The sequence below is a fragment of the Chiloscyllium punctatum genome, chromosome 20 (assembly GCF_047496795.1).
Source record: "Chiloscyllium punctatum isolate Juve2018m chromosome 20, sChiPun1.3, whole genome shotgun sequence".
In the NCBI taxonomy this organism is placed as follows: Eukaryota; Metazoa; Chordata; class Chondrichthyes; order Orectolobiformes; family Hemiscylliidae; genus Chiloscyllium; species Chiloscyllium punctatum.
Window position 1 is genome coordinate 9,919,750 of NC_092758.1, and position 25,674 is coordinate 9,945,423.

General features: G+C 42.6%; 1 protein-coding gene across 1 annotated transcript in view; it reads left to right on the forward strand.

The window, feature by feature from the left end:
* Positions 1-12,322: 12,322 nt before the first annotated feature.
* Positions 12,323-25,674, forward strand: part of LOC140492282 (kinesin-like protein klp-20) — a 28,414-nt gene continuing 15,062 nt past the window's right edge. The window contains exons 1-4 of the mRNA XM_072591237.1: positions 12,323-12,382; positions 13,399-13,450; positions 14,277-14,359; positions 19,097-19,144. Coding sequence (XP_072447338.1) covers positions 12,323-12,382; positions 13,399-13,450; positions 14,277-14,359; positions 19,097-19,144 — 243 coding nt within the window. The remainder of the gene's footprint in view (positions 12,383-13,398; positions 13,451-14,276; positions 14,360-19,096; positions 19,145-25,674) is intronic.

Here is a 25,674-nt window from a genome sequence, read left to right on the forward strand (position 1 = left end):
TACTGCCCACCATCTGCAAAGCACAAATGAAGAGTATGGTGGAATACTCCCCAGTTGTGTGGATGAGTGCAGCTCCAACAACTCTTAAGAAGCTTGACACCATCCAAACCAAAGCAGCTGCTTGATTAGCATCACATCCACAAGCATCCACTTCCTCCACCACCAATGCTCTGTAGCAGCAATGTGTAACATCGACAAGATGCACTGCATAAATTCACCAAAGATCCTGAGAAAGCACCTTTTAAACCCTCAATCACTTTCATCTAGAAGGACAAGGGCAGCAGATACATGAAAACACCACTCCCTGCATGTTCCCCTCCAAGCCACTCACCATCCTGATGTAGAAATATATCGTTGTTCCTTCACTGTCGCTGGATCAAAATTCTAGAATTCTCTCCTAAAGACCACTCTGGGGTGGGAGTACTTATGGACTGCAGTGGTTCAAGAAGGCAGATCATCAAACAGAACTAGGGATAGACAAGAGACATTGGACAGAAGGATAGTGGGAATTGTGCTCTTATTGGATGAAGTTACACACTAGGGTAAAGCAGCTCAATTGCAGGCGAATGCACGCGTTAGATGTTTGTGGGCTTAAGTCCCATTCCAGAGGCTTGATAGCATAATCCACATAGATGTTGCTGCAGAGGATTTATAACCAGTATTGCCAATAGCCTCACAGAGCAGGACACAGACTCACAAGAGGTTCTGCAGTGGGTTTACTTCCATTATTGTCAATATAGTGTGATTCAGTCAAGATTTCAGTGATGAATCAGTTCAAGTTATTGTGTACAATTGTGGTTTCCTCATTAAAGAAAGAATATACCCTGTACTTGCCACAAAGTGTTTTTTTAAATGGAGAAACGTGAATGGCAGAGCAAGCTGAATGGTCCTACTCCTGCTCCTACCTCTTACACTCCTACTGAAACATCCACGGTTTGATAATATTTCCTACAGTCTTTGTCAAAGATAAATAATTTGTTTACTTTCAACTTATTTGCTCAGTAATAACAAAGCAGACCCAAAGACCTTATAAATCAGAATATTCTCTTAAAAAGTGATTTATTATAGAAATCAAAAGTTGCGTTTTTTAAAATCATAAACCAATATAGATTAACAGTTGATTTATATATCTCATTAGTAGCCTGTTTAATCTCTAACAGATGGTATAAAACTACATTAGTCCTTCCATTTACCTTTTATTATAAAAGAAGACTCAATTTTGGAGTAGCTCAGTGGTTAGCACTGCAGCCTAACAGCATCAGGGCTTTGGGTTTGATTCTAGCCATGGGTGATTGTCTGTGTGGAGTTTGCACATTCTCCCCGTGTCTGCGTGGGTTTCCTCCGGGTGCTCAGGTTTCCTCACACAGTCCAAAGATATGCAGGTTATGGTGGATTAGCCATGCTAAATTGTCTATAATGTCCAGGCATGTAGAGGCGAGGTGGATTAGCCATGGAAAATGCAGGGTTAGGGGATAGGGTGGGCCTGGGTAGGATGCTCTCTGAAAGGTTAGGTGCAGACTTGATGGGCCAAATGGCCTCTTTCTGCACTGTAGGGATTTTAACTGTGATTCTCAAGGTTCTGGATCACTACCTTTTCCTCTCCCTATTTAATTTACTCCTAGCTTCCAATCCCAGCTGACTGATCAACATTTCTATCAGAGATAAATGACACTCCATTTGCTCATATTGGTAGTCTCCTGTTGTACAGTTTTGCTGAAAAAAAGACATGTGTTGTCAAAGATTTAGTTGTGCACTCATCAGGACAATATTGCAAGGGAATGACCATTTACACTGCCTGAGAACTCATACTGAACAGTTGGCAAGTCAACTCTGAATGGTAGAGATGCACCATGGAAATGTACGAGACAGTTAACTATCAGGTTTTCTTTAAAATCAGACTTTGCCAGTTGATTAGTTAATGCATCGTTCTGGTGATCGGTGAATGAACTTGCATAGTCTGAATTTACCTGAGTCTGAATACAAAATATCTTGCAAAAACTGTAACAAACATTATATTGGACAAACAGGCTGACCCACTCTCACTAATATCCTTACGTACAGCTGAGGAAGAACACCACTTTGACTGGGACAACACATCCAACCTAGGGCAAGCCAAACAAAGACACGCAGAAGAATTCCTAGAAGCGTGACATTTCAACCAGAACTCTGTCAATAAACACATAGACTTGGATCCCATTTACCACCCCTGGAGAAAAAGAACAGGAAATGACATCACTAGGGGGGAAGAAGCATGTGGGGATGCATTAAATTGAGGCTGCTAATGGATGTCAAAGATCCATGGACATTATTTTGAAGAAAAACAGGATAAATGTCCTGATAAATTCTGAAAGAAGAGTTATACCAGACTCAAAATCATTAACTCCATTTCTCTCCACAGATGCTGCCAGAACTGTACGGTTTCTCCAGAATTCTCTGATTTCGTTTCAGGGTAAATGTCATGCCCTTGCATGCATTTATCCATCAGCCAACATCATGTAAAAGTCATTTCAGCAAGGGGCCTTGCTGTGAATTGCCTGCCAGGTTTCCTACGTTTCAACATTGATTACAACCAAACGTCATTGGCTGTCAACTTCAGAGCTGTCCTTGGGGCTGGTCTTCCTCTCATGTGTGCAGGCTTAAGCTGGGCGGGGGGTTGCACTTTTGGCCAATATCCCCCTTACCAGGAATTATTGGAAAAAAAAACTCCATTGGACAGATTTCTGGAGGTTTTATTTTTTGCCATTTGCCATTCCATTAGTCAGCTGACATGTTTAACAGCACATCTCCATGGCAACTGGAAAGTGAACCAATTTTTGACAGTCAGACAAAATCCACTTTATTGTCACGTTCATTTATTTTTCTGGCTGAGCCACAGAAGCATTCAATGAAAACGAAGAAGAAACTTTTTTTTACCCCCACAATGATGTTGGTCTTCAGTTGCTCATTAATCACTCGTTTTTGGAAATTCTAGAGAATCTTGCACTAACATTAACTGTTTTGGAGTCTGATCTTCAAATATGGACATGTGTTTTGATTTGTTTCCTCTCTCTGAGTCTCAGATTTCTCAACTCAGGCTCTCCATCTTAGTCAAAGGACCAACTTTTCTTGGATGAGGTAATGGTTCTGAGGGAGTTAATGTTAATGCTGTTTTAAACTCAATCTTACTAAAGGATGTCATATTGTCTTTGGATGGAGACAGGGGAGATCTGTTTTGGTACCCTAGAATTGCAGATGTATAATGCACAGATCCTGAGAGAGAGTACTGAATAATTTTATCAACAAGTTCATGCAAATTGTACCATTTGTAATAAACTACCTTAAAATGTAAGACTAGTGCCTCTTCTGTTCAGAATTGCCAATGGTCTATCCCTTACCATTGATTATTAGTCAGGCTTAAGATAGAGAAAGGAGAATTGGTGGCAGCCAGCTACATTACCCACCAATATTTCCTGGTGGCATTGTGCAAAATACCGGATCTTTACTTTCCAAATTATTGCCATTGAACTGCCCAGTGACCTTTACCTCACATACACAAAACACTTGCCTTAAATTAAGACTCTTCTTTTCAAAGAAATGGCAGGAGGATGGAAAGAGAGGAAATCTTGAATTTTACAGAAGAAAAATGGCAAATTTATAAAAGTGCCCTGAGGGAGCATAAAAATTGTAAATTGAAGAAAGTTATAAAGGATGGTAAAGCTTTGAGTAGTTTTGACTGAGAGCCAGTGGAACAGGACAAAATTAAATTAATTATTCATAATTTAACTGACCGGCCCTTCCACTGTGAAATGGCTCCCTGCCTGCTAAAAAATTGATTGTAAATTTGCAGCAAAATACACACCATCTTTTAATTATTCACCTGTTGAGTATTGAATCGTGTGGCTGAGTCCCAGTTTGCAAAACTAAAGGCACTGAGTGATGCTTAAGAAGACAAAAGTGGAACAAGTGAATATTTCCCCCAGCGAACAGGCAGTCACTGGACTGAAAAAGGTCCTTTAAATATTTAGGACTTTATACCTGCTTCCAAAAGGTATCTTGAGTCTTGACAAATACTAGATTTAAAACATAAAATAACAAGTACATTGTAGGCCAGTCAGCATTTGAAAGATGATCAACACCAACTTGCATTTGTATAGCATCTTGAAATAACTCAAGGTGCTTTGCAGGAGCATTACTGAAAGAAAATCTAACATTGAGCCAAAGAAGGAGTGATTAGGACAGATGCCTGAAAGCTTGGATAAATAGGTAAGTTAAAAGGAAATTTTAAATAACCTCTTCACTAGATGTCCGACAGGACCATGAAGATTGTGAACAGAAGGGTACAAAGGCCCAGTTACAAAAGATGACAGGAGAGATGTCAAAAGTAGGTTCTTTACGCAGAGAGCGGTGGGTGGGTGGAATGCACTACTAGCGGTGGTAGTAGAGTCAGAGACATTAGGGACATTTAAGAGACTGTTGGACAAGCACATTGATGACAATAAATTGAGGGGCGTGTAGATTGATCTTAGATTAAGATAAATGCTTGGCACAACATTGTGGACTGAAAGGCCTGAATTGTGCTGTACTGTTCTATGTTCTAAAACTCCGAATAGCTCGGTTTGATAGGATGAGAAATGCTTTTCTTCACCTGTTCCATTTAATGCATAAATATTTGCACAGGTCACGGGGCTGACTACCCTGAACACACTTAAAAAAAGAGGTCTCTGTCCACCTGATCACACAGCATCCAATCAGGGAGCTGAAAACAGCCTAATCATTGGAGGTCCCTTGCAAATGAGGATGACTCCTTCCCTCTCAGGGTGAGTCTGTAGATAGCTGTACAGACTGATGGGGCTTGTCACAGGCTCTGTTACACTTGGGGTAGAAGGTGGTCGTGGGAAGGGGGTGGGTGGTGTGTTGGTGAGGTAACACCCTCCTTTCCCTCTTTTCCCCCGGCTTCCGCTTTTTCCTCACGGCAAGTTTTGATGCCTTCCTGAATGTTCCTCCTCCACTTTGGATGGTCTTGGGCCAGTAATTCCCAGGTGTCTGTGGGAATGCTGCACTTCCCCAGTTGAGACCTTGAGGGTATCTCTGAAGCACGTTCTCTGCCCACCTTGGGCTGGCCTGCCATTTCGGAGCTGGGAGTAGAGCACCTGCCTGGGGATTCTCATGTCAGTCAGCCTACATTCTGTGCTTAAGCCTCTGCAATGGGATGTTAACCCACAGTCAGCTCGCTGAGTAGCAGAGGAGTTGCCCACTGAGCAACAGTTGATTTAACTAATGCATTTGAGAGAACATGCAGGAGGTAAGTCTTCATCTTGCTGGCCTGGTGTAAAACTGGTGCTGACAAAGTGGGATTTCAATTAAAACTGTTTAGTTTGTAATGATGGTATTTTATTATCCCATCTGTCGAGGTGAAAATTTGAAAATATACCATGGACAAAAGAAAGTTTCCTCAGTTGAATACAGAGCATGCTAGTATCAATATTTTATATCTCAATTTATTTGTCATGATATTTGATAGTTAGGACAAAACAATTGGTTTTAATTAACTGACAACCCTATCATTCCATATCTCTGTAACTGAGCTGGTTACCTGGCTGTTGGAATGTTGTCACTGGATTTCTTTTGCTTGTTTTAATGTCTTTGTTGGAAAACTAATTGGACCAGGCATTGATGTAGTTTACTGGCAACTTTTAAGGTGCGCTGTTTGACAGGCAATGGATTATTCTAAAGGATGAAAGCATTGTAAAGGAATGTATTAACTCTATTAGATTACATTACATTACATTAAAGTGTGGAAACAGGCCCTTCGGCCCAACAAGTTCACACCGACCCGCTGAAGCGCAACCCACCCATACCCCTACATTTACCCCTTACCTAACACTACGGGCAATTTAGCATAGCCAATTCACCTGACCTGCACACCTTTGGACTGTGGGAGGAAACTGGAGCACCCGGAGGAAACCCACGCAGACACTAGAGGAATAGGTTGTCTGAGACTTAATTTATTTTGTTTCTAGAACATTCCAGATTCCTTTTCCTTATGCATGATCAATTAATCAGTCAAAGTTTACTTATCAATAACCTGTATGGAGCTCACAAGGAGTCACGTGGTATTGGCACCATCTTGAATCCAGGTTGAGAACAGCTTCTTCCCTGCCATTATTAGGCTGATGAATAGACTCTCGAACTTTAAATAACGTTGATCTTGCGAATGTTGATCTTGCCTTGCGTACATCCTGTGCGGCATTATCTGTACCTCTTACTCCATCCAAGGTCAAAAATCACAGGTTAGAGGCCAACTGGTTTATTCGAAATCACAAGCTTTTGGAGCGCTGCTCCTTCTTCAGGAATCCAAATACTTTACTCTGTCCAAGTATTTTTCACCCTATGATCTCTAGGTCCTTGATTACTATGATTTGCTGGTACTGTTCACAAAACGAAGCTTTTCACTGTAGTTAGGTGCACGGGACAATAAATCAAATCAATCAATGAGTATGCACGTACCTCAGGAAACAATGACTATGAATTTACTGCTAATATAGAATCATTGAATAAAACAGCAGAGAAGGACATCATTTGACCCACTGAGTCTTTGCTTGTTCTTTTGAAGAGTGGTCAAGTTAGCCCCACTTCCCTGCTTTTTCTTCATATCCTTATGATATTGTTCTTCAAATAGCTATCTGATTCCCTTTTGAAACTTACTATTGAACCCATATCTATCACCCACCACACCTTTCAGGCTATGTATCCTAGATTCTAACCACATGGAAAGGGTGAATAGCTAAGGTCTTTTTCTCAGGATAGAGCAGTCCAAAACTAGAGTGGTTAGGTTTAAGGTGAGAGGGGAAAAGGATTAAAAGGGACCTGAGGAGCAACTTTTTCACACAGAAGGTGGTGCATGTATAAAATGAGCTGCCGGAAGAAGTGGTGGAAGCTGGTACAATTAGAACATTTAAAAGACATCTGGAAGGGTACATGAATAGGAAGGGTTTAGAGGGATATGGGGTAAATGCTAGCAATTGGGACTAGATTAATTTAGAATATCTGTTTGGCATGGATGAGTTGGATCAAAGGGTCTGTTTCTGTGCTGTACATCTCTGTGACTGTTGCATAAAATAATTAATTCTTTGTGTTGCTTCTGGTACTTTTGCCAATCGTTTTAAATCTGCTAAATGACTCTTCAGCCAATCATAACCATCTCCCTACATTTTAGTCTATCTTCCCCCTTTATGACCCTAAGCAGTTTCATCCATCTCTGCTGTAAGGGGAGCAGATCTTCTCTGGGCAATCTACATCATTTTAACCCCTAACCTTTGGAGCAATTCGAAGAAAAGCTTCAAGTCCTTCTTAAAATGATGGTGCTCAGAGTGTAGGAATTTAATTATACCACAGATTAACAATGTGGGGTTAGTGGTGCTGGAAGAGCACAGCAGTTCAGGCAGCATCCAACGAGCAGCGAAATCGACATTTCGGGCAAAAGCCCTTCATCAGGAATAAAGGCAGTGAGCCTGAAGCATGGAGAGATAAGCTAGAGGAGGGTGGGGGTGGGGAGAGAGTAGCATAGAGTACAATGGGTGAGTGGGGGAGGGGATGAAGGTGATAGGTCAAGGAGGAGAGGGTGGCATGGATAGGTGGAAAAGGAGATAGGCAGGTTCGACAAGTCCGGACAAGTCAAGGAGACAGTGCTGAGCTGGAAGTTTGAAACTAGGATGAGGTGGGGGAAGGGGAAATGAGGAAGCTGTTGAAGTCCACATTGATGCCCTGGGGTTGAAGTGTTCCGAGACGGAAGATGAGGCGTTCTTCCTTCAGGCATCTGGTGGTGAGGGAGCGGCGGTGAAGGAGGCCCAGGACCTTCATGTCCTCGGCAGAGTGGGAAGGGGAGTTGAAATGTTGGGCCACGGGACGGTGTGGTTGATTGGTGCGGGTGTCCCGGAGATGTTCCCTAAAGCGCTCTGCTAGGAGGCGCCCAGTCTCCCCAATGTAGAGGAGACCGCATCGGGAGCAACGGATACAATAAATGATATTAGTGGATGTGCAGGTAAAACTTTGATGGATGTGGAAGGCTCCTTTAGGGCCTTGGATAGAGGTGAGGGAGGAGGTGTGGGTGCAGGTTTTACAGTTCCTGCGGTGGCAGGGGAAAGTGCCAGAATGGGAGGGTGGGTCATAGGGGGGTGTGGACCTGACCAGGTAATCGCGGAGGGAACGTTCTTTGCGGAAGGCGGAAAGGGGTGGGGAGGGAAATATATCCCTGGTGGTGGGGTCTTTTTGGAGGTGGCAGAAATGTCGGTGGATGATTTGGTTTATGCGAAGGTTTGTAGGGTGGAAGGTGAGCGCCAGGGGCGTTCTGTCCTTGTTATGGTTGGAGGGGTGGGGTTTGAGGGCAGAGGTGCGGGATGTGGACGAGATGCATTGGAGGGCATCTTTAACCACGTGGGAAGGGAAATTGCGATCTCTAAAGAAGGAGGCCATCTGGTGTGTTCTCTGGTGGAACTGGTCCTCATGTGGGGTTAGTATTGACTGGAAACTGAACTTGATGCACCATATGGCTGCAAGAGCAGGTCAGAGGCTAGGAATGCTACAGCACATTGGTAAAAACAATAACTGCAGATGCTGGAAACCAAATACTGGATTAGTGGTGCTGGAAGAGCACAGCAGTTCAGGCAGCATCCAACGAGCAGCGAAAACGACATTTCGGGCAAAAGCCCTTCATCAGGAAACTGCACATTACTCATCCCTCAATTCCCATGTCTATCCACCATCTACAAGGCACAGCTCAGGAATGTTATGGAATACTCCCCACTCGCCTGGATGTGTGGGGCTCCAAGAACACTTGAGAACCTTGACATCATTCAGAAGTGTTTGCTCCCTCCATCCACAAAGCACAGTTGTGGTAGTGTGTACCATCTGCTCCAAATTACCAAGCTTCCTTAAACAGCACCTTCCAAACCCATGACCACTTCGATATAGAAGGACAAGATCAACAGATACTTGGTAACACCACCACCTGCAAGTTCCCCATCAAACCACTCACCATCCTGACTTGGAAATATATTGCCATTCCTTCACTGTCACTGGGTCAAAATCCTGGAATTCCCTCTCTAACAGCATTATGGGTTTACCCACAGCAGATGGACTGCAATGGTTCAAGAAAGCAGCTCACCACCACCTTCTCAAGGGGTAACTAGGGACAAGCAATAAATGCTGGGCCCAGCCAGCGATACCCATGTCCCATGAATGAATATAAAAAAAACTTTATGAAGTGGATGATATCAACTAATGTTTGTTACAAACTGTTCAATAGCTTTATCCATGATTGAAGGTTTGGATAAAAAAGAATGGTAACTGTAAAATTACTACACATTGTTGAGAATATATTGCACAGAAACCATCCATTAGGCCCAAATGCTTCATGCTGGCAGTTACATTGCACTAGAACCTCATCCTTCTTTCATCTAGCCCTGGATATCAGAAGAATTGAATCAAATTCTGGGGAAATACTGAAGAGTTGCTTTGGACTCTGATAAATATTGGATTGTATCAGTGTATATATAGCATTGAAATATAGAAATGCAACTGGCTATTTGCCATGAAACACTGCCATTAATTAATGATTAGTTAGGTTCAATCCACAATACATTAGAGCGAATTTAAAAAGTGATGATGGATTTGCAATTTCTTTTTATTGAGGGAAATTAAAATCAATCAACAAAATATGACCAGCTCAGAACAGTAAAGAATTACCGAATATACGGATTGTGCAGGAGAGCAGACTTGAGGCAATAGATCAGCCATGACCTTTTTGAAAGACAGTGTCGGCTGTGGGATGACACGGGTGATGATGGCCTAGTGGTATTATCAGTGACTATTAATCCAGTGACCACAGGTAATGTCCCGTGGACCTAGGTTCAAATCATGCTTGGCAAATGGTGAAGTTTAAACTTAATAAAAGATCTGGAATTTAGATCTAATAATGAATCAGGTTGGCCCCCATCTGGTTCTTTAGGGAAGGAAACTGCCACCCTTATCTAGTCTGGCCTTCTTGTGACTCCAGACCCACAGCAATGTGGTTGATTCCTAACTGTCCTGTGAATACATTTTTAAAAAACAGTCTCTACTCTTGGTCCTATTTCTTAAATTGGAGAGGTTAGAGAGACAATCTAATCTGTTTGATTAGATTACTTACAGTGTGGAAACAAGCCCTTTGGCCCAACAAGTCCACACCAAAGCACAACCCACCCAGACCCATTCCCCTACACCTAACACCACTATGGGCAATTTAGCATGGCCAATTCACCTAACCTGTGCATTTTTAGATTATGGGAGGAAACTGGAGCAAACTCACACAGAATGTGCAAACTCCACACAGAAAGTCACCTGAGGCAGGAATTGAACGCAGGTCTCTGGTGCTCTGAGGCAGCAGTGCTAACCACTGTGCTACCGTGCTATCCCTAAATCTAATTGTACAGAATCCGTTGACAGAATACTACAGGAGGAGGACAAACAGCCCACTGACTCTGTACCAGCTCTATTGAAAAACAATCCAACTGAAACAACTCCTACCACCATACACACACACACACGCACACACACACAATGCTCTGCACCTGATGAAGGGGCTACACTCTGAAGTTTGTGATGTCAAATAAACCTGTTCGTCTATAACCAGGTGTCACATGACTTCTGATTTTGGTCCATTTTCTCATCAAGACATCATTTTAAGGATAGAAACAATCTGGGATACACTCATCATCTTTTGCGTATATTTTTGGATACAACTGCTTTAGTTTTTCATCTTTCTGTTGTAATTCAGCAAATTTCTCTGAACTAAAGATATCTTTTGCCTTTTCTTGTTTATTCTCAATCACTTGATCAAACATAGTCTCTGACAAATGAACTTCAGTTTCCTTATCTTTATTCTTTGATTTCTCCTCCTGCTTCAACCTGTGGCTTTGTGACACTGAGCCAATTTTGGATCAGGCTCACCACATTTCTCATTATCTTGTGGGCTTTTATTTTCCTGACCAGTCTGCCACGTGGAACTTTGTCAGATGCCTTACTAAAACCTATGTACTGTAGACAACTTCCACTGTACTCCCCTTGTCAATCCTCTTTGTTGCTTCCTCAGCTAAGTTATTAAGACACAAGCTTTCTTTAACAACATCAATTTAAATATCCCTGACTAATCTGTGCTTTTTAAGTGATAGCTTATTGTATCTCTTGGAATTGATTCTAATAATTTGGTCACCACCAAAGGCAGACAGACCAGTCTGTAATTATTTGGCCAGTCCCTCCAGAGTTTCCCCATTCATCCTGGAACTCCTTCTCTAATGGCACTGAGGGCGTATCTCCACCACATGGACTCCAGTGGTTCAAGAAGTCAGCTCACCCCCACCTTTGCAAGGGCAACTAGGGACAGGCAATGAACACTGGCCCAGCCAAATCCCATAAGTGAACAAAAAAAAATGATTGTATTGACTATTTCAAAATCAAGGGGGGCATAATTTTAAAGTGAAAAGTCGAGAGGATTTAAGGAAACAGTGGGGGTCTAGCAATGGACTGACTAGGAAGGGAATTGAGGTGGAAAACCTCAGAGCCTTTAAAAAAGTCTTGGCTGAACACCTGAAATGTCATAACATTCAAAGTTATAGATCCAGGGCTGGAAAGTGGAGCGAGTATAGATTTAGAGTAGATTCAAATGGGCTGAAGGGCCTCCTGTGTACTGTATGATTCTGTGAATCCTCTTCAGTTAGAATGCCAGCTTGCTCCTTCTCCTTATGAAGACATTGACAAAGGATTCATTAAGATCTTTGCCCAAATCTCCTGCATTCACTGATAAGCAACTCTGTACATCTCTGAAAGACCCTGCTCTTTTCTCACTTACTCTTATGTTCTTAACATATTGATAAAAAATTTTAAGATTTTCCTTGATCTTACCTGACAAGGTGTTTTCAAATCCTCTCTTTGCTTTCCAAATTTCTTTTTTCACTTCCCTTCTGTAAACCTTCCACAGTAGTTTTTTTGTGACTGTCATAAGTTTTTTTTCTGCTTGAACTTACCCTTGAACTTCTAGATGATCCAGGGGCTCTGAATTTGGCAGTACCATCCTTTATCTTTGTGGAAAGTAGTTGAAAAGAAACTGTTTTCACTGATCGAGATATCCAGCGCAAAGGATCATAACCTTGGAATGAGGGTGAGCCATTTTGTGGGATGATATCCAGATGACTCCTTCACACAAAGGGTAGTGGAAATTGGGAATTCCTTCTCCCGAAAAACTGATGATGGTGGGCAAGAATTGAACATTTTAAAACTGAGATTTACTGAGTAAGGATATTGACGCATTATGGGGGAGATGGAGTTAACAGACAAAGTAGCCATGATCCAACTGAATGCTGGAACAGGTGTAAGGGGCTGAATGGACTCTTCCTATGCTCTTTAACTTTGAAGTCAGACTAATTGTGGCCTCTGAGCAAACTTAGAGTCATAGAGATGTACAGCACGGAAACAGACCCTTTAGTCCAAGTTGTCCATGCTGACCAGATATCCTAAAATAATCTAGTCCCATTTGCCAGCACTTAGCACATTTCCTTCTAAACTCTTCCGATTCATATACCCATCCAGATGCCTTTTAAATGTTGTAATTGTACCAGCCTCCACCACTTCCTCTGGCAGCTCATTCCATGCACGTACCACCCTCTGTGTGAAAAAGCTGCCCCTTAGGTCTCTTTTAAATCTTTCCCTCTCACCCTAAACCTATGTCCTCTGGTTTTGGACTCCCCTTGTCAAAAAAAAATACGCAGCAGGACCTTAAACATAGGAACTAGAAACAAAGTGGATTCTGCTATATCATGGAATTATCTATAATGATAGATTGTCTTGGCAATGGATATTTCTGGTAGATTTGTAGTCACCATCCTCTTTCCTGATGTGTCTCCACAAGAGTTTCTTGTTCCAGTTGGTATGGTGTACTTGGTTTAAAAATGTGTTGCTGGAAAAGTGCAGCAGGTCAGGCAGCATCAAAGGAGAAGGAGAATCGATATTTCGGGCATAACGTCGATTCTCCTTCTCCTTGGATGCTGCCTGACCTGCTGCACTTTTCCAGCAACACATTTTTAAGCTCTGATCCCCAGCATCTGCAGTCCTCACTTTCTCCACGGTGTACTTGGTAGTTTATTGAGAAGGAGTACATATCTTAAACATTATGTGCTTTATTGCTTGATAGCAACTAGGTATAAGTTACATTGGTATAACAGGCACAGTCACTGAGACCTTGATGTTAGACCTGACTCCTTCACGTTTCAAAGCTGTTCCCTGTCTGGGTCCATGTGACTTTTGGGTGTTGTGTTAACCCTTTCAGAGCCTTGTCCAACAGATTCCTCACCTTAAAAATTGACTTCTTGCCAATTGTTTTTGTTTCAGACAATGGAACAAGCCCGACTGCAAGTTGCTATTGGACTCCAGCAAATCTCAGGTGAGAGATTTGTATCATCTCATTCCTTCAAAGTTTGGAGTTTAGGATCATGTCCCATCATACTTAACTGCGAGACCATTCTGAGAACCAGCCACTGTGCTGCTTGGGGGACCATGTTTCTGGGAACGGTGGGCGTGGTTTAAGTTAGTTTTCCTATGGCCTGCCCATTGAGATCACATTGGATTGTTAATGCAGGGGGTGGATATTAGTATCAGGGAGTTGAACAAGTAAACTGCTGTTTTCAGAACGATATTAGCTTCTGCACTTATTTAGATGAATAATGACTAGATTCCATTAACCATGAAATGTTTTTGGGACTTGAAAAGTTTGATAAATAGGTTTGAACGCTCAATATGTATATTCTTTATTATATTACAATGCCATTACAATAACACACACATGTTCTTTACTAATTCCATATGCTGTAATAAACTGCATTGAATTTGAAGTATGAAATAATTGTTTTAATGTTAATAATCCATTTAGCAAACAACCGGTTTACACCAGTTTATTGGCAGTTCAAACTTCAATATAAACTCCAGTCTGTTCTGTTCCTTTCCTGAACAACTGAGGTAAACCAAACCTTAAATATATCTCTATTCACTCTGGAGTATGTCCTGGTTCATTTTTAAAGGGATGATCATATACAGTAATTAGAATTGTAACCTGGATCTAAATTTCAGGCACTATTTAATGTTTTGCCTTTTAAACCATCTGTCGCAGCACTGCAGTCTGTCAATCAGAAGTTTTTGGGAAGGTCAATAATACACAGAGGAAATATTTTCATTAATCTCTTTTCTCTCTGAATTTTTGTTTGGACTTACAGACAAGGTCGAGGGAAGATTAATGTCAGTGACAGTCAAAGATCCTAAAACTTTGTCCGTAATAAATCGGAACACAGGAGAAGAGGTCAGTCAAAAACAAAATCAGCCATTTGAAGACTTGGAAAAAGTCTTATGTATTAATCAATATTTATGTGCTTGATGCACCTTTTCAGGTTCTCTTGAATTCCAATATGTGTCTCACCTGCTCCCAACCCCGTATAAATGGAATCTGCCATTTACTGGAGTATAGAAGCAGGGAAGCTCTTCTATAGCTGCACAGGAGCATTGGTGAGACAACACCAGAATACTGTGCCCAGCTTTATACAGCTTATTGGAGGAAGAATACATTTGCATTGTATGCAGTTGGGAGAAGATTCACTCTGCTGATTCCCCAGATGTTTATGACGTGGAAACGTTGAGCATGCCAGAGGTCGCTGGAGTTTAGCAGAACGTGATGTAATCTCATTGAAACATGACACTACACCAGGTTATAGTCCAAGAGGTTTATTTGGAAGCACTAGCTTTCGGAGTGCTGCTCCTTCATCAGGTGGTTCACAACAACCTGACAAAGGAGGGGAGCTCTGAAAGCTAGTACTTCCAAATAAACCTGTTGGACTATAGCCTGGTGTTGTGTGATATTTAACTTTGTCCACCCCAGTCCAACACCGGCACCTCCAAGTCATTGAAACATTGAAGCTTCAGAAAGGGCTCAAGAGGGTAGATGCTGAGAGGATGTTTTTCTTGATGGGGGAAGTCTAGAACCCGGGACTATTGTTTCAGAATATGAGATCAACCATTTAAGGGAGAGGGGAGTATCAATTTTGTCACTATAAAGGTCTGTTGTGTAGGGTTGTAAGGGGCTGAAAGGGCTAACAGTGAGGAGTGCCTTCAGGATCTCCCACTGTGATGATGTCTTATGAACTTGGTGGGAGAACAGCTGAGGATCTTGGAGTGAGACCTACCGTTGAAATCCTTCTCATAGCCTCTGTCACATCACATCAGCTAGCTTGTATTAATTGTTAAGAAGCAGCATCTTGTTTAAGACAATGGCCTTTTCCAGTTAGACTATCAAGTGGTTTTCTTCTATCACACCAGTCCAGGTGCATCTGTAGATACCTAACCTGAAAACAAATGGTAGCAGCAAACACATCTCATGGTGGGTAATGGTACACACAGCCTCAATACAACATAGTGACCAGCAGGGAGGATTATTTATACAGCAGGAATGTGGGCTTTTATAACTATTCATACTAGACAGCTCTAGACGCTTGGGAAATTGACATTTCCTGATGAAGGGCTTTTGCTGAAAATGTCAATTCTCCTGCTCCTCGGATGCTGCCTGACCTGCTGTGCTTTTCCAGCACTACTCTAATCTTAAGTCTAATGACCAGCATCTGCAGTACCAACGTTTGCCTAGCTCTAGAGGCTTTGAACATATTCAAGGTTGAGATAGATTTTTGAACTGTTGAGTGGATTAATGTATAGATAGATATAGATATATATAAACAGACAGGAAAATGGAGTTGAAACCAAAGATCAGATCAGCCCTGATCTTATTAAATTGGAAATAAAACAGGTTTGTGGGGAGGTATGGCGAACAAAAGTTGCTTTTTCTTCTGTTCTTGTGTTATTTTTGTTCATTCATCAGTGACACCTTTTGTTAAGAAGGAGAGGGAATATGAATTAAATGATACATGTGGTGGAGGAACTGAGAGGTTGGTAATGTATGTACACAGTCCATTGTGGCTGGCAGGAGATGTTGAGAGGGCTATTAAAGAGGCATATTGAACCTTGGGTTTTATAAATAGGGGATTGGGTACAAGAGCAAGGAGCTCCTGCTAACCCTTTATAAATCACCGGAGTCTTGCATTTAATTCTGAGGACTATGTTATAGAACAGACATCAAGATCTTGGAGATGGAAGTTACTGGAATGCTGCCCTTACAGGGGATTTCAGAGCTGGAGATTTTGGAGAAGCTGAGACTATTCTCACTGAGCAGGGAAGTTGAAAGCAAAATTAATTAGCTATTCAAAATTAGTGTAATGGAGTCTCCAGTATCGAGTAGTGATGGTGAGGGAGGACACTGAGCAGGGGAGCTTATCTCCTGACTCTTCAAAGTCTGTCCACCATCTACAAGGCACAAGTCAGGAGTATGGTGCAATACTCCCCACTTGCCTGGATGGGTACAGCCCCATCAGGAACACTCGAGAAGCTTGACACCATCCAGGACAAAGCAGCCTGCTTGATTGGCACCACATCCACAAACATCCACTCCCTCTGTCATTGGCACTCAGTACACACTGCTGTTATTATCTACAAGATTCCCTGCCAGAAATTGACCAAAGATCCTCAACAGCACCTTCCAAACCCATGATTACTAGAAGGACAAGGGCAGCAGATGCATGGGAACACCACCATCTGCAAATTCCTTTCCAAGCCACTCACCATCCTGACTTGGAAATATATCGCCATTCCTGCTCTCTCACTGGGTCAGAATCTTGGAATACCCTCCATAAGGACATTGTGGGTCAGCACATGAACTGCAGTGGTTCAAAAAGGCAGCTCATCACCTGCTTCTCAAGGGCAACTAGGGACAGACAATAAATGTGGGCCTAGCCAGCGACGCCCACGTCCCGCAAATGAATTTTTAAAAAAATCAGGGTTTGGGAATAAGATACAGGATGTGCAGAACCATGAACCCTCCGAGTGGGTGGACGCTGGAGGCCACACTAATGTGGGGAGGGTGGGGGAGCAGCCTCAGAATATGGTTCAGAAATGGAAGCTGTTTGACTTCAGGAGTCTGGTGCACGACGTAGAGGCAAGCAGCTGACTCAGTGGTGAGGTTGAGCCTGATGATGGCGATACAGAATCCGAGATGGCCTGTGTTTTTTGAAACAAGGAGATGCAACTATTTCTGGAGGTCCAGCCTCACCCTGGAAAATGGTGCCTGGAGGACCTGCCAACAGGTAATAACTCAAACTATGAGTGACCCAGACTCCAACATGAGTGATCTGCTATCGAGCTAGGATCCCTTGGAAGAGGCTGGGAATGTCTTCTTGAGAAAATGTTGGACATTACCCCAATCCTTATAATTTACCCAGATCAGTGGTGCAAGAAGAGAATCAGCCCTTTAATTTGAACTCAAATATTCTACCCTTCATGGCACAACTGACCTTCTATTCTCTCAACTGCTTTAGCAGCCAGTCACCATGTGCATTATGTAGTTGCCAGATCAGTCAGGGAGGGAGCCAAGCAGGGTGGCTCGAGCAGTTGTGCCAAGACTGTTAGCTGTTGGCGACAGTGCAGCAGGAGGTGGAGCAGTTGAATACATCCTTTCTGCATCATTTGAAGAAGCAGCAGACACATAAAAAATTCCTCAGCCCAGGCTTCACTCCATGTCAATACACCGAATCCAACCTTGTTGAACCTGGATTTCCCTTCATATCTGCAATGACCTGATGCCAGTGAAATAAGGAATCCATGCTTTATGATCTTTGAGCCCTCAGTGTGTACAACTTGCATGTTACATTATGTTGAGCTTTGGGTAGATAAGGAAAAATTGTCTCCACTGGCAAGAGGACAAAGTGATGAAATAATGGGTGATAAAGGCAGAGGTGCCAGGAAATAAGAGAAGAAATGTCTCCACATTGAGTTGGTGCACCTTCATGAAAGGATGGTAGAAACGGCTTCAATGTAAAGTTTCACGAAGAGAATTAGAGAAATAGTTGAAATGGCCTCTTGCTGTTCTGTATGTTTTTCACTCATATTTAACCCCTCTGAGCAGCAGTGGTTGATGGAATCTGACTGATTGAACCAGTACAGAGACATGCCTTCTCAGGTCAATGAGCCCTGACAGGGGCTGGATCTTGCAGCTTCTGTCCCAGGGGTAGGGAATGTATGCATTCCACAATAATAGTGCTCTGTCTGGTATGATTTGATATTAAGATACTGGTGGGCCTTTTTCTGAATCCCTTTGCTACTCGTGCTGATCATGTTCCTCAATATCCTTAGGCAGGGAGTTAGGCAGACGTGAGGACTGCAGATGCTGGAAACCAGAGTTTCGATTAGAGTGATGCTGGAAAAGCACAGCAGATCAGGCAGCATCTGAGGAGCAGGAAAATCATGTTTCGGGCAAAAGCCCTTCATCAGGAATGGAGGCAGGGAGCCTTCAGAGATAAGTTGGGAGGTGGGGGGAAGGGGGTGTTTGGGGCTGGGGAGAAGGTAACAAAGTGTACAATAGGTGAATGGGGTGGGGATGGAGGTGATAGATCAGAGGGGAACAGATAAGTGGGAAGGGAGGTTGGCAGGTAGGACAGGTCATGAGGACAGTGCTGGGCTGGAAGGTTGGAACTGAGGTAAGGAGGGAGGAGGGGAAATGAGGAAACTGGTGAAGTCCTTAGGCAGGGAGTTACCCTGCTATAACACTGGAAAGCACCTCAGTGTAAATGGGATAATGCAGAAAGGTAGACAATCAGCAATGGTCTGATCGGATGATGGTGCAGCTTAAGTGGCCAAAAGATTACTTCTTTTTTTCAACTTCTAATAAGACCACACAATGTAGGAGCAGAGTAGGCCATTCGGCCCATTGAATCTGCTTGCTCCGTTCAACCTAAAACCACCGTATCATTCTGGTCATGCCTTCTGTGAAAACTAGCAAGAGTTCTGAAGGGTGACAGTGCCCAACAGTTGATTGCAAGCTCTTGGCTCTAACCCTGGAGGATCCTGCTCTAACTTAATGGTGTTGATTGTACGTGCAAGGTGGAAGGAACAAGCTTGATGAATCTTTCCATGGGATTTCATCCATGTAATTATGTGTTTTCAGGATCGGACGTTTGAATGTGATGCTGTCTTCATCCAGGACACCGAGCAGGTGAGCAAACAGGATGTTGTAGCTTCAGGAAGAGTTCTCTTTACTTTACTAGTTCTTCATCACAAATAACTTTCTCACTCTGTTGTGGCACCCTGCGTGATCCTTGTTTATAGTATTCAGAACTTCAAAATATTATTGCTGAAATGTTAATCTAGAAACCCAGGTAATGTTCTGGGGACCCACTAGCATATGGTGAATTTGAATTCAATAAAAATTTGGATTAGGGAGACAAGTGATGATGTGAATCCACTGTTGATTGTTGGAAAAACCCATCTGTTTCATTAATGTCCTTCCTGGAAGGAAACTGCCATCCCTACCTGGTCTGGCCTACATGTGACCCCAGACCCCTGCAATGTGGCTGACTTGTAACTGCCCTCTGGGAAATTAGGGATGGGGCAATAAATACTGGCCTGTCAAGTGACACCCTCATCATGTGAATGAAAAAATACACGTTGGTGAAATGCAGTTCTCCTCATCTCAGTCCAAAATGGACTTACTTATAAGGCTATGACCCTTCGCTGTGGATCTCCTGCCCCATAGCCCATGCCTTAATTCCTTTTACTTTCTTTTCACTCAGTCTTTTTCTGTAGTGGTGAGTTATACCTTCCTGTCACTCTCTAGTTAAATATATTTCTCTTGAACATATAGCTCACATATTTGTCACTTAGTTTTGCTTTCCTCATGCAAGTCACACAGTTTTCTCTACGTATATGAGATTATAAAACAAAGGAGATGAAGGAGGCCATTCAGCCCATCAAGTTTGCTCCACCTTTCAGATGGCTGATCTAATCATCCTCAACTCCACTTACCTGCCATTTCCCAGTAACCTTGACTTCCTTTCTAATGAAAAATCTATCTCAGCCTTGAATATACTTAATGATCCAATCTCGACAGCTCTCTGTGATAAAGAATTGTGCAGATTCACTAGCCTCTGAGAAGAAATTCCTTCTCATCTGATTTAATTTTATGACACCTTATTCTGAGATTATATCCTCTCATCCTAGACTCTCCCACAAAGTGAAACAACCCCTCTCCACATCTACCCAATCAAGTCCTCTCAGAATCTTGTCTTTTCAATAAGGTTGCCTTTCATTTGTCGATATTATAATGAGTACAGGCTCAACCTACTCAACCTCTCCTCAGTAGGTAATCCTTCATACCTGGCATCAATCTAGTAAACTTCCTTTGGACTGTCTCCAATATTTTTCCTTGGATACGGAGCTCAAAACTGTCCCTAGTATTCCAGCTGTGGTCTGACTACTGCCTGTGGTTGTAGCAAAACCTCCCTATTTCTGTATACCATTCCCACCAAGCCAACACTCCACTTGCTTTTCTATAATATGCTGAACTTGGATGCTAGCTTTTTGTGATTCATGGACAATCAAGCCCAATCATAATGGTGATCTTATTAAAAATGTCACAACTTAATTGGGAAGTGTGTGCTGATAATCCTGCCCATGTCCCACAAGTCATCAAAATATGAATTCATTTATAAAATCCCAATGAGACCAACAAAATAGCCAATTCTGAGTTCTATCTATACCTATCGCTTATTCCTTACCTCCTCTCCCCTATTTTGTGTAAGCAACCTTTATTGTATTTTGCAAAAAGTTCACCGTGAGTCTGTTATAAATTAGTTATAAATTCATTGACTCGCCTCCATGGTGAACATGGCTCATCAAGCCAAGTCTCAATTTGCATTCTGGCTTTTCCAGTATTGCCATCAGCTGGGATCATATCATAATAAGAGAGCTCCCTTTTAAGGTGGATTTTTTTTTTGTCTGAGAAGCCATTAGAGTGAGAATTCTCTTTCAGTCAAACAGCCATAGAGATGTACAGCACGGAAACAGACACTTTGGTCCAATTTATCCATGCTGACCAGATATCCCAATCCAATCTAGTCCCACCTGCCAGCACCCGGCCCATATCCCTCCAAACCTTTCCTAATCATGTACCTATCCAAATGCCTCTTAAATGTTGGAACTGTACCAGCCTCCATCACTTCCTCTGGCAGCTCATTACATACACGTACCACTGTCTGCGTGAAAACGTTGTCCCTTAGGTCTGTTTTATATCTTTCCCCTCTCACCTAAACCTATGCCCTCTAGTTCTGGACTCCCCCACCCCAGGGAAGAGACTTTGTCTATTTTTGCAAGGTTTGTGAAGGTTTGTCACTCAGGTTGAGGTTTAGGGTGTAGGTTTGCTCGCTGAGCTGTAGGTTTGATATCCAGACGTTTCATTACCTGGCTAGGTAACATCATCAGTGGCGACCTCCAAGTGAAGCCCTTGGCTGGATATCAAACCTACAGCTCAGCGAGCAAAGCTACACCCTAAACTTTGTCTATTTACCCTATCCATGCCCCTCAAGATTTTATAAACTTCTATAAGGTCACCCCTCAGCCTCAGCCTATTCAACCTCTCCCTATATCTCAAATCCTTCTGAACCCTTTCAAGTTTCACAACATTCTTCCGATAGGAAGGAGACCAGAATTGCACACCAATATTCCAAAAGTGGCCTAACCAATGTCTTGTACAGTCGCAACATGACCTCCCATCTCTTGTACTCAATATTCTGACCAATAAAGGAAAGCATACCAAACGCATTCTTCACTATCCTATCTATCTGAGACTCCACTTTCAAGGACCTATGAACCTGCACTCCAAGGTCTCTTTGTTCAGCAACAGTCCCTAAGACCATACCATTAAGTGTATAAGTCCTGCTAAGATTTGCTTTCCCAAAATGCAGCACCTCACATTTATCTGAATTAAACTCCATCTGCCACCTCTCAGCCCATTGGCCCATTTGGTCAAGATCCTGTTGTAATCTGAGGTAACCTTTTTCGCTATCCACTACACCCCCAATTTTGGTGTCATCTGCAAACTTACTAACCATATCTCTTATGCTCACATCCAAATACTTTATATAAATGATGAAAAGTAGTGGACCCAGCACCGATCCTTGTGGCACTTCACTGGTCACAGGCCTCCAGTCTGAAAAACAACGCTCCACCACCACCCTCTGTCTTCTACCTTTGAGCCAGTTCAGTATCCAAATGGCTAGTTCTCCCTGTATTCCATGAGATCTAACCTTGCTAATCAGGCTCCCATGGGGAACCTTACTGAAGTGCATACGGATCACATCTACCACTCTGCCCTCATCAATCCTCTTTGTTACTTCTTCAAGAAACTCAATCAAGTTTGTGAGACATGATTTCCCATGCACAAAGCCATGTTGACTATCCCTAATCAGTCCTTGCCTTTCCAAATACATGTACATCCTCTCCCTCAGGATTCCCTCCAACAACTTACCACCACCGACGTCAGGCTCACAGGTCTGTAGTTCCCTGGCTTGTTCTTACCACCCTTCTTAAACAGTGGCACCACGTTGGTCAACCTCTAGTCTTCCGGCACCTCACCTGTGACTATCGATGATATAAATATCTCAGCAAGAGGCCCATCAATCACTTATCTAGCTTCCCATAGAGTTCTCGGGTACACCTGATCAGATCCTGAGGATTTATCCACCTTTATGCATTTCAAGACATCCAGCACTTCCTCCTCTGTAATCTGGACCTTTTTCAAGGTGTTACCATCTATTTCCCTATATTCTATATCTTCCATATCCTTTTCCACAGTAAATACTGATGCAAAATACTCGTTTAGTATCTTCCCCATTTTCTGAGGCTCCGCACAAAGGCCACCTTGCTGATCTTCGCAGGGCCCTATTGTCTCCCTAGTTACCCTTTTGTCCTTAATGTATTTGTGAAAAACCTTTGGATTTTTCTTAATTCTATTTGCCAAAGCTATCTCATGTCCCCTTTTTGCCCTCCTGATTTCCCTCTGAAGTATACTCCTACTGCCTTTATACTCTTCGAAGGATTCACTCGATCTATCCTGTCTATACCTGACATATGATTCCTTCTTTTTCTTAACCAATTCTTCAAAAAACTCAATCAAGTTTGTGAGACATGATTTCCCACGCACAAAGCCATGTTGACTATTCCTAATCAGTCCTTGCCTTTCCAAATACATGTACATCCTGTCCCTCAGGATTCCCTCTAACAACTTGCCCACCACCGATGTCAGGCTTCCCAGAAGGTAATGGAGACCGGGCTCTTTAGATTTATTCCTACTTGAGTTAAATTAATTTTTGATTAACAAATGACTCAGGGGTTATGTAGTTCAGACAGAAAACTGAAACTGTGACCATAATTAGATCAGCCATATCTCATTGAATGGTGGAACAGGTTTAAAGAACTGAGTCAAGATTAGAGTGGTGCTGGAAAAGTGAAAACTGCAGATGCTGGAGATCAGAATCAAGATTAGAGTGGTGCTGGAAGAGCACCACAGGTTAGGCAGTATCCGAGGAGCAGGAGAATCGACATTTCGGGCAAAAGCTCTTCCTCAGGAATGCCCGATGCTTTTGCCCGAAATGTTGATTTTCCTGTTCCTCAGATGCTGCATGCCCTCCTGTGCTTTTCCAGCACCACTCTAATCTTGACTCTGATCTCCAGCATCTGCAGTCCTCACTTTCGCCTTAAAGAACTGAATATCAACTCTGTTCCTCCCTATGTTCCTATAATCTTGAAAGAATCAATTAGCCTTAGGCATCTCCTTTCTTGAGAAATGAACTTTTAATCTGTTTTCTGATTAGTATAAAATCTCTTATCTGATATCATCCAGGTATAAATCTTTTCTGCACTTTCTCAATACCTCTACACTTTGTTTTTATAATATGAAGGTCAGTATGGTTCACAGTACTGCAAGTGTTGTCCAAACCAAGGTTTAAAATGTTCAAACTAACTTTTCAACTCTTTCCTAGAAATTACCTTTAATGCTTTCTGAAATGACTCCAGGTCAGAGGTCACATTTCACCTGCAGCACTCCAAAAGCTTGTGATTTCAAATAAACCTGTTGGACTGTAATGTGACTTCTGATCTTGTCCACCCCATTGCAATACCAGAATCCCCACATCATGAAATACCTCCAAGAAGGCCTGTATCCTGTCACCAAGTCACCCTTTATTTACATGACACTGACCCAGCTATCTCAAAGCTGGTTCCTAGAGTGAGCAGAACTCCTGACACTCCTGTTTATATCTGTCAGCCAGAGCACCCTAATTGGAGTCGAAACGTGTGGTGCTGCAAAAATACAGCAGGTCAGGCAACATCCGAGGAGCAGGAGAGTTGACGTTTTGGACATTAGCCCTTGATCAGGAATGATAAAGGGCTTATGCCTGAAACATCGACTCTCCTGCTCCTTGGATGTTGCCTGACCTGCTGTACTTTTCCAGCACCACACTTTTTGACTCTGATCCCCAACATCTGCAGTCCTCACTTTCTCCTACTCCCTGATTGGACCAGGATAACAGCCCCAGTTAGGGAACTCATATTCTATGAGGTCCACCTGGCTGATCTTGTTCCAATCACTATCTTTATATTTTGAAACACCTTCCTTTGTTCTCTAGCTTTGTTCTGCCATCACCTGTGAATTTCCAAGCCCTACTTTTAAGATTATGAGCACTTAGTCATAGAGTCATAGAGATGTACAGCATGGAAACAGACCCTTCGGTCCAACCCATCCATGCCGACCAGATATCCCAACCCAATCTAGTCCCACCTGCCAGCACCTGGCCCATATCCCTCCAAACCCTTCCTATTCATATACCCATCCAGGTGCCTCTTAAATGTTGCAATTATACCAGCCTCCACCACTTCCTCTGGCAGCTCATTCCATACACGTACCACCCTCTGCGTGAAAAAGTTGCCCCGTAGGTCTCTTTTATATCTTTCCCCTCTCACCCTAAACCTATGCCCTCTAGTTCTGGACTCCCCGACTCCAGGGAAAAGACTCTGCCTATTTAATCTATCCATGCCCCTTCTTCTGGGACTTGCACTACTTTTGTCTCCATCTGCCCTATCAACGTCTTTCACCATGTTAAGTGATTCAATTAATGTACCCCCTTTAATGTTCCATAATTAAGGGAATACAAGCCTGTTCTGTGCAACCTGGCCTTATTTCTTAACAATTGCTGCCCCTGAGTACTGAGGAAGTAATGGACCATTGGTTATAACATCCTTAAAAATACAACTGTGAACTAAGAACCTGACAGGATGTTTCGGACAGTGTTGAGGAGAATTCTTTCCTCCCTCAGAGGATTGTCTGACTTTGGAACTCTCTGCCTCAGCAGATGGTGGAAGTGGTGTCATTGCATGTTTTTAAGGTGTGTTAAATGGATTTTTGTTAGGTAAGGGAATCAAAGGTTATCGAGAGATAGATGCAAATATAGAACGCAAAACATAACATCTTGCTCTTCTTCAATGGCAGAGCAAGCTCAAGAGGCTGAATAGACTACTTCTGCTTTTCATTCACAGGTTGGAATGCATTTTCATAACATTCATCAGTCAATCAGTATTGCAACAACAATAACACTTTGCATTTATATAGCACTGTTATCGTAGTGAAATATCTATTGTCTGAAGGAACATGTACAGACATTAGGACAGGTGACCAAAATGCTAGGTCTTAAA